The sequence below is a fragment of the Chiloscyllium punctatum genome, chromosome 7 (assembly GCF_047496795.1).
Source record: "Chiloscyllium punctatum isolate Juve2018m chromosome 7, sChiPun1.3, whole genome shotgun sequence".
Taxonomy (NCBI): domain Eukaryota; kingdom Metazoa; phylum Chordata; class Chondrichthyes; order Orectolobiformes; family Hemiscylliidae; genus Chiloscyllium; species Chiloscyllium punctatum.
Window position 1 is genome coordinate 58,392,490 of NC_092745.1, and position 16,327 is coordinate 58,408,816.

The following is a 16,327-nucleotide window of genomic DNA, read 5'->3' on the forward strand; positions in this document are numbered from 1 at the left end:
TTTGGAAAAAGTGAACTCTCACTATGACTCACAGAGAAACCTTCAAATGAAACTTGCCAGAACTGACACAGCTGATTTCCAGTAAAATTCAGCCCACAGTCATTACATTCATGGGTTTGAAGGAGGTTCAAAAGGTGCAAACAAGATTTCAAAACAGCTTTCTGGAGCAAAAACAGTAACTTAAGATCTAAGAGAAGAGAGTGTTTAATTCAAAAGCAGAATACAGCAAATGCTGGAAATCTAGAAATATTCAGCAGGTCTGGCAACATCTGTGCAGGCTGAAAAACTGAAATAACATGTCAAGTTGACAATCCTTCAGAGTACGTTGAACATTATCTGGTCTTAGTTAACAACATTTAATGCCTGGCACTGCTATAAACAGCTTCCAAATTGAAATCCCATATTCTTGTTCAAACGAAACAATAACTTAGAAAAATAAAATTGATTTGTGAGACATGGGCAATACTGACTGGGCTAACATTTATTGTCCATTGCTAGTTGGTGGTCAGCTGCCTTCTTGAGTTGCTGCTGTCCATTTGGTATACGTAGATGTATAACATGCTGGAATTGCTTACCCCATCACCCTTAAGTGTGCTGGTATTTGCTAGTAATTAGTGCAATCTTTTATTCAAGTAAAGAAACAGAATTATTTAATTTCAATTTGATGGTACAGTGTACAAATAAGTAGATGCCCAGGTACATTATATTTTCACGGTACAACTACCAGTACTTGATTGACAATATAAATACCCATCATACATTTGACATGAAGAAAATGACTTAAAAAATGACACTGAAAATATATTTCTGTGTGCGCAATGCCTTGACATTCTGTAGCATTTCATTTTGGAATGTAGAAGTTTGTTTTAAACCATAGGTTTGTAATGTTAAAAATCACTTGCCTTCAAATTAAATAATTTGGTTACCCTCCAAATAACTTAGTATGTTAATACACTGCATAGGATGGGGGTTTAAATGCCACTCCAAACATGGCTTGGGGCATGACAATTAGTCTTAGCCCTTGGAGTTAGAGGAAGGAAACCTGTGATATTCTTACTATCTTCCATTGTCAACCTACTGACCCACTCTGCCCTGACTCATATCTGGAGTGTAGTCACTTCAGTTTGTAGGACTGTTGTTGTACTGTTTTCCAACATCTGTTGACACTTTAGGGGTCTGAGAATTTTTTGAATATGACATTAGATCTTTGCCAATAGATTTGCAAGAGATTCACAGCAACCAAAACAATATATATATATATATATATATTTCTATATAATGACTGCCTGGGATATAATCCATAAACCAAGAAACTGAGAAGCAACACACTACAAACTTCTACTTTCTGAATTCCAGGTGGTGCCCACAATATCATGATCAGATAAGAAAACTTAATGGGACACTGTCCTCTTTCCCAAGTCTGTGATGTTAAGTTGTGAATTTGCACGTCACAGATCTGTAAATTTGAACGTGACACTTTTTATCCAACAGAACATCTCATGATGCTGGTTGTTGTTGCATGGAAGACAAATGTGTCACAACCAACAAAACTTCTGACTTAATTTCTGCATCATGGATCTTGCACCAATGCTTATTTGTGTTCCTTGGTTGGTGCATAATAAAGTTCCATTGGTTTGTTCACCTTCCAGTACTTCTCACTGACAAGTTCAAGTGAAAAGGAGCCATTCAGCAACTAGAAAAACAAAACAAAATCGCACATTTTATAAATCCTTTGCACAAAGTCATAATCCTTACCAGTGACATAATTGAGGGTACTGCTAATTTGCTTAGAATAACATCTCAATTGGGCCAGGTTTACTGTTTATGTGTATATATTATTCTTTTTTCCTTTTTTCCAACTGCAACAATGCATTGAGTAACATCTACCAGGCAGTAGATCAAACTCAGCTAGACATTCACAAAACAGGTCTTCTGAAGACAATAGATAAGGAATCAATGCCCAGGATTTGCTGCACCAACCAGGGGAAAAGATGGGCTTCATTTAATGGTGCATTCAAAAGGCAGTGTTCCCAGTTGTGAAGCACTCCCACATTAGTGTGTTGAAGTGTCAGCATAGATTATGGAATGGGATATTTTAAAAGAATATATTTTTTGGAGTGGGACTTAAACCTATGACTTTCTAACTCAGAGCTAATGCGGCTACCACTGAGCTAAAATTTTAAAATCAATTCCATTGCAATACTTCTTCAATTAGTAACACATTATATTAAGCAATAACTTAGGACTACTGCCATGCACTCAAGTATCATGCAATTCACTTTTATTGGATTACTAAGCCAAACAATGGCAAGACTTGATGAAGCCATGTTAATTGCATCTAACTAAAATTGATTAAAAATGAATATCAAAAGTAAATTTGCTTAATCATTTGGGGTATGAAGTTATCAACAAAATTCCCACTGAGATTATCTAACTTAGAACTAACTCAGTGGGAATTTTGTTCTTTTTTTTCCGCAATTACACATCCGATAAAGTCGCATATAACCACGTCATTACTTTCAACCGACTCACTATTTTATTGTTGGTTGACCTATTAGTTATTGGATTATTCTTTCCCCTTTTTAAAGTGAATGTAATATTTGCCATGCATCAGCTCTTTGGCACAAATCCCGTCTCTGTTTTAAAGAATGTAACAGTTAGCCTTGTAACCTTCGTCAAAATTGAGATGAACAAAATTGGACTTGCTGACTTGAAGTCTGCTCCAAATGACATTGTTGATACTCTGTGTTTAAAACCTATCTCCAGTAGCAACACTGGCAAATTTCCCTGATCTAGTTCTACAGTCTCACTTTAACCTTTACTTGTAAAGGCGAAAACACTTAAATAATAGGAGCTGCCTTTGAAAAAAACACCATGGATTTGCAGCTAGGGGAGCTCAAACCCAAACCCCAAACTTGGTTATCTTTAGAATTAGTTTGTGATTGGGGACAATACTCATGAGTTCTTTTGCAGAACAGGCTCCCAGCAAACAATAGTGACTGTTCAAGAGGAACCACTGTCAAAACACGTAGTCATACAAGATACAGTGGTCAGACTTGCCAAAAGAAAACCTGCTTTAAATAATTTATCCTTCTCATTACAAAACTGGACCATTTCAATGTTTTGCTGGTGCATATCTTTTAACAGTGAGAATACATTAAAATAAAGAAAGCTTAAACAATTGATGGGAGCACCTTTGACTGAAGCTTGAATTTGGTCCCCCATTTATGTTGGGAGCAACAGGAATCCAGTCCCGAAGCTTTTTTGTCAGCTTCCACAAAACCTCCTCATCTCTTACCCTGACCATCCAGGTAACTGGCTGCCACCGACAGCAAAGCCCAGAGGTTCAGGACATTTGCAACCCTCACAGTGAAACTTAGCTTTGTTCCCAAACGTCTTTCAGTTCCAACCATCTTGCCTCATCTGTCCTAAGACGCTACCACTTACACTTAAAATAGAAGCAGCAATTCCCCAGCATTCTCTCTGCTCCCACTTGCCATGGAGAGAGTGCTTTGCCTCACGTGCCTCCCCGAACCAAGGCTTGCAAATCTCAGCTTTGCCAAATTCCACTACCTCTGGCCCATGTTAAAATTTGCAACTAAAGATTTGATCTTGTTCAAATACAGGCCACATTGCTTCCTAGTTCCTCTAGCCAAGCAACTTTTACATACTTTCTGCCTCACATTTTCCAATCCCTCTCCTGCACTGCCTGCATCCACTTTCTCCAGAGCCACAAGAACTCTCTAAAATCAGTTTGTTGGCTCTCTCACTCACTATCTCCGCTACCCACTAGCTCCACTATAGTGTAGCATCTAGTAGTACACTATACTCTAATACGCTATAGTGTAGCGTCCAGTTGTCTAGTAGTATGCATGTTACTAGTAAAGCAAGAAACAACTGGTACAAAATAATTAGATACCACTTTTCAGTTGAAGTGCCTCACAGTAAATTTACCTTCAAAACACAGAAATAAAAGCTCTAATTTCATGTTTCTGATGCAAGATCTAGATCTGACACAGGATGTTAAGATCAGGACAATTGTCTCCCCTCCCAATTATACCATTTCAAATACTTTCTGGGGCTGCAAAACACATGCGAGTAAATTGATCGCTGTGCTCTCTAGGAAATCAAACTGCAGAACCTAAAACACTGCAAGCTAAGTTATCGCTGAACATCCATGTGAAATCTTTAGGAAATGGGTTGCCACATAAGTATACCAAACGATCGAGACTGGAGCTGTTCACCATTCTAAGCCAACATCAGGCTGTAAATCTCAAAACTCTAGAGTGAGCACTTAATGGGAATTTGTGCAATTTTTCAATCTAGGAAAATCAGCTACAATCTGTCATTGTGAAATTACTTGATGCAAATACAACTTCAATTTCTCTAGGAGAGAAATTTTAGACTTACCTTTGGTCTTTCAAATGCTAACTATTTGTGTTTTCAGAATTTGTGGAGGTTTATTTTGATCTGAAAATTATAAGTAAAACTCCTCACTCTTGTAAACCAGTTAAGATACTTACAGTAAATTGGCCATTCACTGTTGCAATATAAATGGTGTACTGTTTCTCACTGACTGTTTCCACATTCATTGGATTTGCTTCTTCATTCTTCCTCAGCTCTTCCAGGGCTAATCTCATAGCCAAGTACTTGGACAGATGGTCAACAGTGGCATTTCCTGTTGTTTTTATATACCTAGTTACAGCAGAAAAGAAAAAAAAAGGGAACATGAGACACCGGCCCATGTACTATGCTTCCCCTACAACCACCTTAAACTTAAAAAAGGGTGAGGGGATAAGTACATGACGTGTTTGTTTTATCATTAGTGTTAGCGTGGAGCATCCACACTGAAACTTGGAGAAAGACTGATTTTGCCTTCCCTTCCTTCTCTCCTCATAATCATTATCCCATATTCTCAGACTTGTAAATTATGTCAGAATGGGATATGTTAATTATTTAAGATTAGAAAACTTAACCTAAGCATTTCATGTATTTTCTAATTTTTAATTAAGAAACAACATTATATTAATTGACAAACAAAATTGCAAGGCCCCTAGATTTTCCTGTTTCAAATGCTGCATATGGTAAAGGCACAAGTACTTTAATCATGTCATTTGAAATCACTTTCACAATTGCATAAATGAGGCTTTAAACCAACTCACTGCATTAATTTAGAGAGTGGTTCCAGAGATGATCCTTGACTTGTGTTAGCTAATGTTATAAACACGCTTCAAATTTAATTTTTCTTAGAGGACTAAAATTTTGAAATATTGTGAAAAATGGATTTGAATTTTATAGCGATACCTGGAGTGGTTTATTTAAAAGAAGTAATTGAAACATAAACACACTTGTGTGAGGAAGAGTAACTAAGATAGTGTTATGATTTGGAGGTGCCGTGTTGGACTGGGGTGTACAGAGTTAAAAATCACACCACACCAGGTTATAGTCCAACAGGTTTAATTGGAAGCTCTAGCCTTCGGAGCACTGCTCCTTCATCAGGTGGTAGTCTAGAGAGAGGGCGCGAGCGCGAGAGAGAGCGAGAGCGAGTCGCGTGCTCTCTCACGCAGAGAGAGAGAGCGAGAGAGGCGCGAGAGCGAGAGCGCGCGAGAGCGAGCGAGAGAGAGAGAGAGAGCGCGAGAGAGCGAGAGAGAGAGGGAGAGCGAGGGAGAGCGGGCACGAGATACCGAGTCACGTGCTCTCTCTCTCTCATGCGGAGACAGCGCGAGAGCGAGTCGCGTGCTCTCTCTCATGCTGATAGCGAGCGCGAGCGAGAGACGCGTGCTCACTCTCATGCGGAGAGAGAGCGAGAGATAGCGAGTCGCGTGCTCTCTCTCTCATGCGGAGAGCGAGTAAGAGAGAGAGAGAGAGAGAGAGCGCGCGCGTGTGAGCGGAGAGCGAGAGCATGCGAGAGAGAAGACAGCGAGAGCGAGAAAGAGCGAGAGAGCGCGGGCGCACGCGCGCGAGGGAGAGAGAACGCGAGATAGCGAGTCACGTCCTCTCTCTCTCTCTCTCTCTCTCATGCGGAGACAGCGCGAGAGTGAGAGAGCGAGAGTCGCGTGCTCTCTCTCATGCGGAGAGCGAGCGAGCGAGCGAGCACGAGCGAGAGACGCGTGCTCACTCTCATGCGGAGAGAGCGCGAGAGATAGCGAGTCGCGTGCTCTCTCTCTCATGCGGAGAGCGATCGAGAGAGAGAGAGCGCGAGACAGCAAGAGCGCGCGAGAGAGCGTGCGAGAGCGCGCGAGAGCGCGAGAGAGAGCGCGAGAGAGAGCGCGAGAGAGAGCGCGAGAGAGAGCGCGAGAGAGAGCGCGAGAGAGAGCGCGAGAGAGAGCGCGAGAGAGAGCGCGAGAGAGAGCGCGAGAGAGAGCGCGAGAGAGAGCGCGAGAGAGAGCGCGAGAGAGAGCGCGAGAGAGAGCGCGAGAGAGAGCGCGAGAGAGAGCGCGAGAGAGAGCGCGAGAGAGAGCGCGAGAGAGAGCGCGAGAGAGAGCGAGAGAGAGAGCGAGAGAGAGAGCGAGAGAGAGAGCGCGAGAGAGAGCGAGAGAGAGAGCGAGAGAGAGAGCGAGAGAGAGAGCGAGAGAGAGAGCGCGAGAGAGAGAGCGCGAGAGAGAGCGAGAGAGAGAGCGAGAGAGAGAGCGCGAGAGAGAGCGCGAGAGAGAGCGAGAGAGAGAGCGAGAGAGAGAGCGAGAGAGAGAGCGAGAGAGAGAGCGAGAGAGAGAGCGAGAGAGCGCGCGAGAGAGCGCGAGAGAGCGCGAGAGAGCGCGAGAGAGAGCGCGAGAGAGAGAGAGCGAGAGAGAGAGCGAGAGAGAGCGAGAGAGAGCGCGAGAGAGAGCGAGAGAGAGAGCGCGAGAGAGAGCGCGAGAGAGCGAGAGAGAGCGCGCGAGAGAGCGAGAGAGAGCGCGCGAGAGAGCGAGAGAGAGCGCGCGAGAGAGCGAGAGAGGGCGAGAGAGAGCGCGCGAGGGCGAGAGAGAGCGCGCGAGGGCGAGAGAGAGCGCGCGAGGGCGAGAGAGAGCGCGCGAGGGCGAGAGAGAGCGCGCGAGGGCGAGAGAGAGCGCGCGAGGGCGAGAGAGAGCGCGCGAGGGCGAGAGAGAGCGCGCGAGGGCGAGAGAGAGCGCGCGAGGGCGAGAGAGAGCGCGCGAGGGCGAGAGAGAGCGCGCGAGGGCGAGAGAGAGCGCGCGAGGGCGAGAGAGAGCGCGCGAGGGCGAGAGAGAGCGCGCGAGGGCGAGAGAGAGGCAGAAAGAGCGTGAGAGAGAGCGCGCGAGCGAGAGAGAGACAGAAAGAGCGCGAGATAGAGAGCGAGAGAGAGCGCACGCGAGAGAGAGCGCACGCGAGAGAGAGCAAGAGCGCGAGAGAGAGCAAGAGCGAGAGAGAGAGCGCACGCGAGAGAGAGAGAGCGGGAGCGCGAGAGAGAGCGAGGAAGAGAGCGAGAGAGAACGCGCGCGACGAGAGCAAGCGAGGGAGAGCGCCAGGGAGAGAGCGCACGCAAGAGCGAGAGAGCGCACGCAAGAGCGAGAGAGCGCACGCAAGAGAGGGAGAGCGCGAGGGAGAGCGCGAGGGAGAGCGCGAGGGAGCGAGCGAGAGAGCGAGCGAGAGAGCGAGCGGGCGCGCGCGAGAGAGCGATCGAGAGAGAAAGAGTGCGAGAGCGCGCACGCGAGAGAGAGAGCGCACGCGAGAGAGAGCGCACGCGAGAGAGAGAGAGAGAGCGCACGCAAGAGCGAGAGAGCGCACGCAAGAGCGAGAGCAAGCGAGGGAGAGCGCGAGGGAGAGGGCGAGAGCGCGCGCGAGAGAGAGAGGACCAGTGCGCGCGCGAGGGAGAGAAACAGCGAGAGAGAGAGCGCCCGCGAGAGAGAGAAACAGCGAGCGAGAGAGCGCCCGCGAGAGAGAGAGAGAGAGAGAGAGAGCGCCCGCGAGAGAGAGAAAGAGTGTGAGAGAGAGAGAGCGCAAGAGAGAGCACACGCGAGAGAGAGAGAGCACACGCGAGAGAGAGAGAGCACACGCGAGAGAGAGAGAGCACACGCGAGAGAGAGAGAGCACACGCGAGAGAGAGAGAGCACACGCGAGAGAGAGAGCACACGCGAGAGAGCGAGAGAGAGAGAGCGCGAGAGAGAGCACACGCGAGAGAGCGAAAGAGTGTGAGAGAGAAAGAGAGCGCACGCGAGAGAGAGAAAGAGTGTGAGAGAGAAAGTGAGCGAGAGAGAGAGAGAGAGAGAGCGCGAGCGCGAGCGAGAGACAGAGAGAGCGCGCGAGAGAGAGCGCGCGCGAGAGAGAGAGAACGCGCTCGAGAGAGAGAGCGCGCACAAGAGAGAGAGAGGGAGAGCGCACGCGAGAAAGAGAGCGCGTGAGAGAGAGAGAGAGGGAGAGCGCGAGAGTGAGTGAGCGAGCGTGAGAGTGAGCGAGCGTGAGAGAGTTTTGAGTTAGAGTTAGAAGGATAAATATTTCAAATTTCCACATTAGTAAATGTACAAGTTAACCAGTTATTGTACTGGATTAGTGGTGCTGGAAGAGCACAGCAGTTCCGGCAGCATCCAACGAGCAGCAAAATCGACGTTTCGGGCAAAAGCCCTTCATCAGGAATAAAGACAGAGAGCCTGAAGCGTGGTAGCATGCCTACGCCTCATCTTCCGCCTCGGAACACTTCAACCCCAGGGCATCAATGTGAACTTCAACAGCTTCCTCATTTCCCCTTCCCCCACCTCATCCTAGTTTCAAACTTCCAGCTCAGTAACTGTCTCCTGGACTTGTCCGGACTTGTCCTACCTGCCTATCTCCTTTTCCACCGATCCACTCCACCCTCTCCTCCTTGACCTATCACCTTCATCTCCTCCCCCACTCACCCATTGTACTCTATGCTACTTTCTCCCCACCCCCACCCTCCTCTAGCTTATCTCTCCATGCTTCAGGCTCACTGCCTTTATTCCTGATGAAGGGCTTTTGCCCGAAACGTCGATTTCGCTGCTCGTTGGATGCTGCCTGAACTGCTGTGCTCTTCCAGCACCACTAATCCAGTATTTGGTTTTCAGCATCTGCAGTTATTGTTTTTACCTAACCAGTTATTGTATCCCACTGAAATGTTCTGTTTATATAATAAACCAATAATTGCATATAAGAAAGCAATCCAGCTGGTAAATTGTTTTCCAATGTCAAAGTATTTCATTGGCTATCTTGAAAACTGGGAAAACTATTCTCATTTGATGCTGTGACCCATGGAGCATTAACTTGAGCATTGCCATCGATTGCCTTAGGTTAGAAAGATGAAATCAGTCAGAGATCGTGTACCTAAATACCAGTGTGGAAGTATGTGACTATGTGTGGCCATTAGGTGAGGAAAAGATCAGCCAAGGAAGCCCTGGGTGGTCAAGTTAATGATTCTGGGAGTATTGTCACACCTTTGGGAGAAAAGAGGAAGAAATAAAAGATGGAGAAACAAAGCTGTACATGAAAAGATATTGAACAATTGTGGTTTATTGGTGGCATATGGCAATTGAATGTAACCAGGAAGTGATTATACAGATTTATTCCTGTTACTACACAATGGTTAGAGATCTTATTATGCGCAACATCAATGACAGTTTATGTTTTGGGGTGTGAAAGTCCCACAGTCCCAGACCCTGCTCTGCTCAGGAGGTTTCGTTTTCATAGACAGCACCTGTGGTCCTCAAACCATTATCTCTATTAGCTACTGTGAATTATGCCACAATTTAATTATGCTGCCTTGTTGAAATACCTGTGGTAATAATCGATCAAACATATCTGCAGTGGAGCTTGGCTGATGGCTGAGTGAGAAAATGCTCATAATTAACAGTTTGTCCCCTGGCCGAGGCAGAGTTTGTTGATCTCAGCTGGGAACAACAAAAAGTTCAAAATCTATTTCAAATGCAAGTCTCCATCTCAAAACTCACTGTTTGAGAGTCACAAGAAGAATGATTATTTGCCACAATATTAGAGGACCTCACACACCTGTAAAAGCATGCCTCAGCAGGAGAAACTACATTGAAAGGAGGAGTCAGTTGTAAAAAGAGTTATATATAAACAAAAGATCCAAAGACTTCAATAACAGGAGGCCTGATAGTGGATGTTTCCAGCCCTGACTGGGTTTGTCGGGCAATTTCATCCACAGCGGTATTCACCTCCACCGGTGATACAGTTCCTGAGATTCAAATCCATCCATCTCATAGAAACAAAGTCTAAGGTCACCAGTAAACCAGCAGGTCGGCACCATAATGACCACAATGCTAAAACTGAGTACTGACTGTCAGGTATAAACTGATACACTGCCCTGTAACATTTCTGGCACTAATCAGTTTACAAATTGACAGTGTAGACTCAAGTGAGTGTCCATGAATCAAACTGAAGCGGATTCTCCCAGACCTCCATTTGTAGGTGGTCTGTTACTGGTTTGTGGAGAAACCGGTTGCAGTGAAACTGCTTACCGCTTTCTCGACACCGGTGTGCGCCCCACAATCCTCTGGACACCAACCGTGACCTGCCTTGGTTAAAAGAGAAAAATATTTAGTCATAAAACAGGTAGCTCTTAATTGGTAGCATGCTCTATGATCACCTTTACTGTATTGACAATATCAACACCATTAAACTTGCAGAACACAGAATCACCACTTCTAGGCATAACTTCTAATTCTCTCAAAACGTTCGGTATTCATGTCAAAATAATTCACATTTGCCTCTCCTTCCCAGTTTTCTTTCATTTACTGTCCTTTCCTGATATTACTGGCACATGCTGAGGCATGAGTAGTTCTAGATAGTGAGGGTTGCCAGCACATTCAATCACAAAACCATCTCAATCGAGCTGAAACTTTTAGGGGTACAATTTCCAACTAGTCAATTAATAACCAGAGAGGCAATTCTGGCTGATCGTTTCCATTTCATTATGCCAGGGTCACTGAGACCAACACACAGCCTCAGTTCATGCCTTGTTCGATATCAGCTAACTTAGCACAGGTGAACACTGGAAACTGGACAACACAACTCCATTCAAGTCGAAAGTGTGATGCTGGAAAAGGACAGCAGGTCAGGCAAGAAAGTGATGAGGGGCTTTTGCCCGAAACATCAATTTTCCTGGCCCTCAGAAGCTGCCTGGCCTGTTGTGCTTTTCCAGAACCACACTCTCGACTCTAATCTCCAGCATCTGCAGTCGTCACTTTCACCAACTCTATTCATACTAAACTGCTTCAAGTCTTAACATGATACATGTATAAACAGAAACTTAAGACCTATTGTGCCTATACTGACTTTTTGAAAGAGTAGCAACACTTGTTACTACAACCACATTTTGTTGCCCAGAACCCTGAATTTCTTCATTGTCAAGTATCCATCCAACCTATCCTTTTAAAATGAATCACCTTTGTCACTTTTTCAGGTATAACTCTGAAAATGTCACATCTCCCCTCCAGATCCTTAGCCAAAGATTTGACTCTCTCTTTAACTATTGAAAAACTTGCCAGGGAAATACATTTTCTGTTTAAGCTGTCGATATCTTTCGATCCTGTAAACCAGAAATAACAATCCTAACTTTTCCAAACACTCCCCATTAGTTTCACAACTCTTACAATTATTCTAATTAACCTCTTCAGCTGCCTTAGGGCCTTAAATAGAGTCCCCAAAATTGTTCACAATTTTCTACATCAGATTCATGGCCAGTAATTTATAAAGTTCAAGCACGGCCTATTTGTGTTTATATTCTCTTCCTCTTTTTGAAAACCTAAGAAATCCTATGGTCTTTTCACCATTTTGTGAAGTTGTCCGGCTACATTTAAGGATGTGTACATATACAAAGATCTTCCTGCTCATCCATATTTCTCAAAACATGCCACAGATTGTGAGGACTAATTTCAAAATACATTAAGTGTTTCTCCAAATTAAACTCCATTGAACATCACACGTTTGCTCATTTTGCAAATGTGTGTCATCCTAATGCCAGTAGCTTAGTAGTTACAGTTTTTTGCAAATTTAGATATACCAATTGCAAATTTTTTTTTTGTCAATTGAAGCAGTGGAACCTGTGGCCTTATTCATAATGTGGCTGCAAGTGATTCCAGGGCTTTGATTTCTGTGGTATTGATGAAGTATCAGTCCAGAGATGTTAATCTATCTTTCTTTTTCAGATACTGACTTGACCAGATGTATATTTCCAGAAATATCTGTTTTTGTTATTAGCATTCATTGTTTCATGAAACAAATTCTGAATTCTTCTGATCTGGTGAATGATGATAATCCCTTTCACCCACATACCTGGTCTGTGCTGTTTCATCTTTCTCCATTAGTGTAGGATGAGGCCTGAAGACCAGTTCAATTTCATTGGTTCCATCAGTCACTGGATCAGGATCCCCTGTCCCATTCTCATTCATGGTGTCAAGATCAGGACCAGACTCATCTGATGTCTTTGCACGTTTTTGACTTGGTCCTGCCTCCTGGTTGCTATGTGTGGAAGCATTACTGCAATGTGAACTGTCCCCATTGTCTTCTGCTCCACTTCCATTCTCAGCCTGGTGTTTCCTCACCCTCTGTGCTCTACCAGACAATAATTCAACATGTTGGTTTTAAACTGGACAGTTGCTAAGAAAAATGTCAACACATTTGATACATGCAGAATTCAAATCAACTAGTTATGTTGTTATCATATTTTAATGCATTTGAAGTCAGTGAAACAACTATTTAAAATCACTGAAAAAAGGTTGGCAAATGCTGTGAAATATTTAGTTCATCAACAATCTTAATACATTTTTGTTAAAAAGCTTACAGACAAAGTCTTCTTGTTAAAAGGACATAACAGTCATTAAATCAGTTTCTATTCATAAACAGTATTCTATGGTCCCTCTGCATTGCTAGAACACTGAAGAATTAATGCCTCCTATCAAGATATAAATCCATAATTCCCAAAATAATAAATGTGGAATTTGAATTAATTTCTCTGAAGGAGAAATCAAAATCTTATCAGGCTTTACACCACCTGTGATTTTTAAGCAGAAGCGCAGAGAAATGTTCAACTAATAAGGGCTTAGTAGTAGAATATTTTATAATGATGATTTACAAAAATAGCCATATGATCATTGTGTCAGCAATCTTCCTGCTGAGTCCACAGTTTGCAGATTCAATGTAGAAAATATTAACATTATCACATTTAAATCTCACAAAGGCTCTGATTGGTCAATTAGAAATAAAAATATTGTTACAACTTTAATACTTGTTACATAGAAACTTTAAAGTACTTTTTCTTAAAAGATCTTTTGTCAATGACGGAGAATGCTTAAAAGGCAAGTCTTTTTTCAGGAGAGAAAAAGTACATGGGAAATGTCTTGGAGAAAAACATTTCTTCATTACTGACTACAAAATAGTGCAATGCAAGCTAAACTATATTCTATTAAATTATTTATTTTCTAATCCAGGTTAATCAAAGTTGCTTTTTCAATTACTTCACTTGTTGCATTCTGATATTGTGTTTTGGATAACGGTAATTTGAATTTAACCAGCCTATTTCGCAGCACTAACATAAGCAGCAGCCACAATACCTCAACACCTGCTGGTCAAAAGTTGGTTTTATGGTTTCTAGTTTCTGGCAATGGCCTTTCCTGTAGCATCTTAAAAATGAACCAACAATGCAACAAGCTAGACATGCTCACAACAAATGGTGACTAAAGACAGACATTCAGGTTAGTTTCTGGAGATCTCTCAAAAAAAAATCATCTAGTAAGGTTTGTCTCAGTGCTTCATATTACAACAACAGTTCTTCTGTAGCCAGGGCTGTAACATGAAGTGCAGTTTAAGACTTTGTATAATCAATAATTTTCCAAATAACACTGCAGTGCACTTACATGCAGTAACAAAGACATCTTAGTTTATTTATCACTGCTAATCAGATGTGCTGCTCTAAGTGGCTAGTATTGAATTTTCTTAACAGGAACTTGCTGATGTGTATTAAATCATCCCAAAGTATTCTTGTTAAGCAATACTGATCAATATTGACTTAAGTGTGTTCACAATTGTATTAGAAAACAATGAATCCTACTAAAGTAGTACACCTATTAACTAGTCCATTAATATTAAATGAAGTTCAGCTGTAATAAGTAACTATGTGTTAATGCTGCATGATCATAGATCTAAGCATGCAACCTTAAAAAGGTTCTAAAGATGGCAAAAGAAGTGATATATACTGGATTCTGTTCTTTTATATTAATAGTTAGGTCTAGTACTTAGGCCTTACAAAAAACAACGGAATTCTTATGTTTTTCAGGACCCAAACTGGAGTTGGTAAATTGGATTTACTGTGGCCTTTAGTTCTTGAGGGGCTAAATGGCTTACTCCTTTTCTCTTGCATTTTCCTCCCCAAATGCTGTCCTCTTGACACATTTGATAGATAATTCTAAAGACACAATGTACCGTCAGCCAGAAAGCAGAGAGCATCACATTGCTAACCATCTGCTTTTTGCATTCATTCAACTCAACAACACATAAATGTTCAGGAACAGCAGTTTAATTCTATAGATTTTTAATCACAGATTTCAAAATTGTTTTCAGAATAGTTGTGTATGTTCATGTGAATGTGTCAGACTTAGTTTCTGGCAAACTAGTCTTCTTGCCTCAATTACTAATAGAGACTTAGCGATTGTGTGAGGAGGCAGAACCAAGTTCAGACCTCCTCCATTAACATTTCAATAGGTGCAATAGTAAATAGCAATCAGTTTAAGAGAATTTACTACCTCTGGGGAGTTGCACAATCCTTACCTATTAAGTGCTTGCATTTTGAGTCCTTCTTCAATGCTGTGGCTCAGGGCTTGTTGGTTATGGTGCTTGCTGATCCTAGCCAGCACCCGCTCTTGGTGTGCCTCATACTCATCTCGACTGGGATATATTTTGCTGATGAGCGCGTCAAAGTTTGGATCTGGCCGCAGTGATCTCTTGGAGACCAGTTTCTTTCTACATGTCGGACACTCTTTATTTCTAAGAAGAAAAGTTCACCATTAGGTCTGCATCAGAAATTCTATGCTTTTTAAGAAGTTATTCAACTGAGCTATCCACAGCTCATAAGTTTTCAAGAGGTACAGACCTTTCTCCAAAATATTGTCATTTTCAGGTTTTTACATAAAACATGATCATGTTGTTTTACAGCCAACTGATCTCATCTGTCCATGCAAATAACATTCTAATTTTCCATTGAGACAATTTTCATCCTACAATTAACTAATACTTCTCTCATCCACCATATTTGACCAATGTGTAGCGGTGAGGACTTCTTTACCACAGAGGGCTGCTAAGGTTGGGTTACTGAGTATATTCAAGACTAAGCGGGACAGATTTTCAATCAGTAAGGGAATTAAGAGTTATGGGGAAAAAGGCAGGAAAGTGGGATTCAGGATTATCAGATCAGCCATGATCTCACTGAATGGCAGTGTTGACTCAATAGGCTACTGTTACTTCCATCTTCTATGGTCTTGAGGACAGCAAAACAAACTAAAAACATTGATGGTACACTGCAGGACGGTGCTGTGTGCAGAAGCTTCAAAGTCTGTACCAAGGAGTCACAGGATATGGGTTCATGGCCATGATTCCCTGTGTATTTATAGTTTCAGCTGTGCTGTTGTGGAGAGCCATTAAGCAGAAGCCAATGGTTTCCCAAGGGACAGTAGGAGTGGGGGTGGCGGTGGGGGAGAATCACCTGTTAACTGTCTGTCTGTTAAAAGATAACCAAAGGAGGAAAGGGAGAGAAATTGGGCAATAGCTTTTAGTTTTATTGTATTAGAATGGAAAGAAAGACAGCAACAAATTTCCCTATTTGCAATCAGCCACTAAAGGTTGCAAAGACTCAAAAGTGCATTGTTTAGTGGACATGCACATTGTTTATAGGTGTTTTTGTAAAGATTTACTTCAACCACTGATAAATGTTGTTCTTATTTTCCCAAGGATACTTGGTCAGCATAGTTGAGTTGGACCAAAAGGTCTGTTTCTGTGTTGTATTTCTCTAAGACTTTAAGTTGCTTTTCACTGCAGTTAGGAATGGCCATACAAAGGTTCCAACTATCTACTGTTCACAGATTGATACGTTGTCAGAAAACTGACTGAGAAGGAAATAGGTATTTTGTTGTTCTGTACCGGCACATTAGAAGTCAGTTTGCCTAAGTGTAATTATTTCGGCAAAGTTAATATTCTAAGCGAAGAGGGTTACCTCAGATTACAACAGGACCTGAACCAGATGGGCCAATGGGCTGAGAAGTGGCAGATGGAGTTTAATTCAGATAAATGTGAGATGCTGCATTTTGGGAAATCAAGTCTTAGCAGGACTTATACATCTCTATGAATTATACACTTAAAAGGTCCTAAAGAG

General features: G+C 42.9%; 1 protein-coding gene across 9 annotated transcripts in view; it reads right to left on the minus strand.

Annotated features, from left to right (window-relative positions):
* Positions 1–622: 622 nt before the first annotated feature.
* rnf2 (ring finger protein 2) overlaps positions 623–16,327 on the minus strand; it is a 42,834-nt gene continuing 27,129 nt past the window's right edge. For 8 of the 9 annotated variants that reach the window (XM_072573662.1, XM_072573656.1, XM_072573661.1 and 5 more), the window contains 5 exons: positions 14,731–14,946; positions 12,241–12,519; positions 10,425–10,481; positions 4,524–4,695; positions 623–1,693 (listed from right to left, as the gene is read on the minus strand). In XM_072573662.1, coding sequence (XP_072429763.1) covers positions 1,592–1,693; positions 4,524–4,695; positions 10,425–10,481; positions 12,241–12,519; positions 14,731–14,946 — 826 coding nt within the window. In that variant the 3' untranslated portion in view covers positions 623–1,591. The remainder of the gene's footprint in view (positions 1,694–4,523; positions 4,696–10,424; positions 10,482–12,240; positions 12,520–14,730; positions 14,947–16,327) is intronic. The other variant, XM_072573659.1, reaches the window with a different exon arrangement.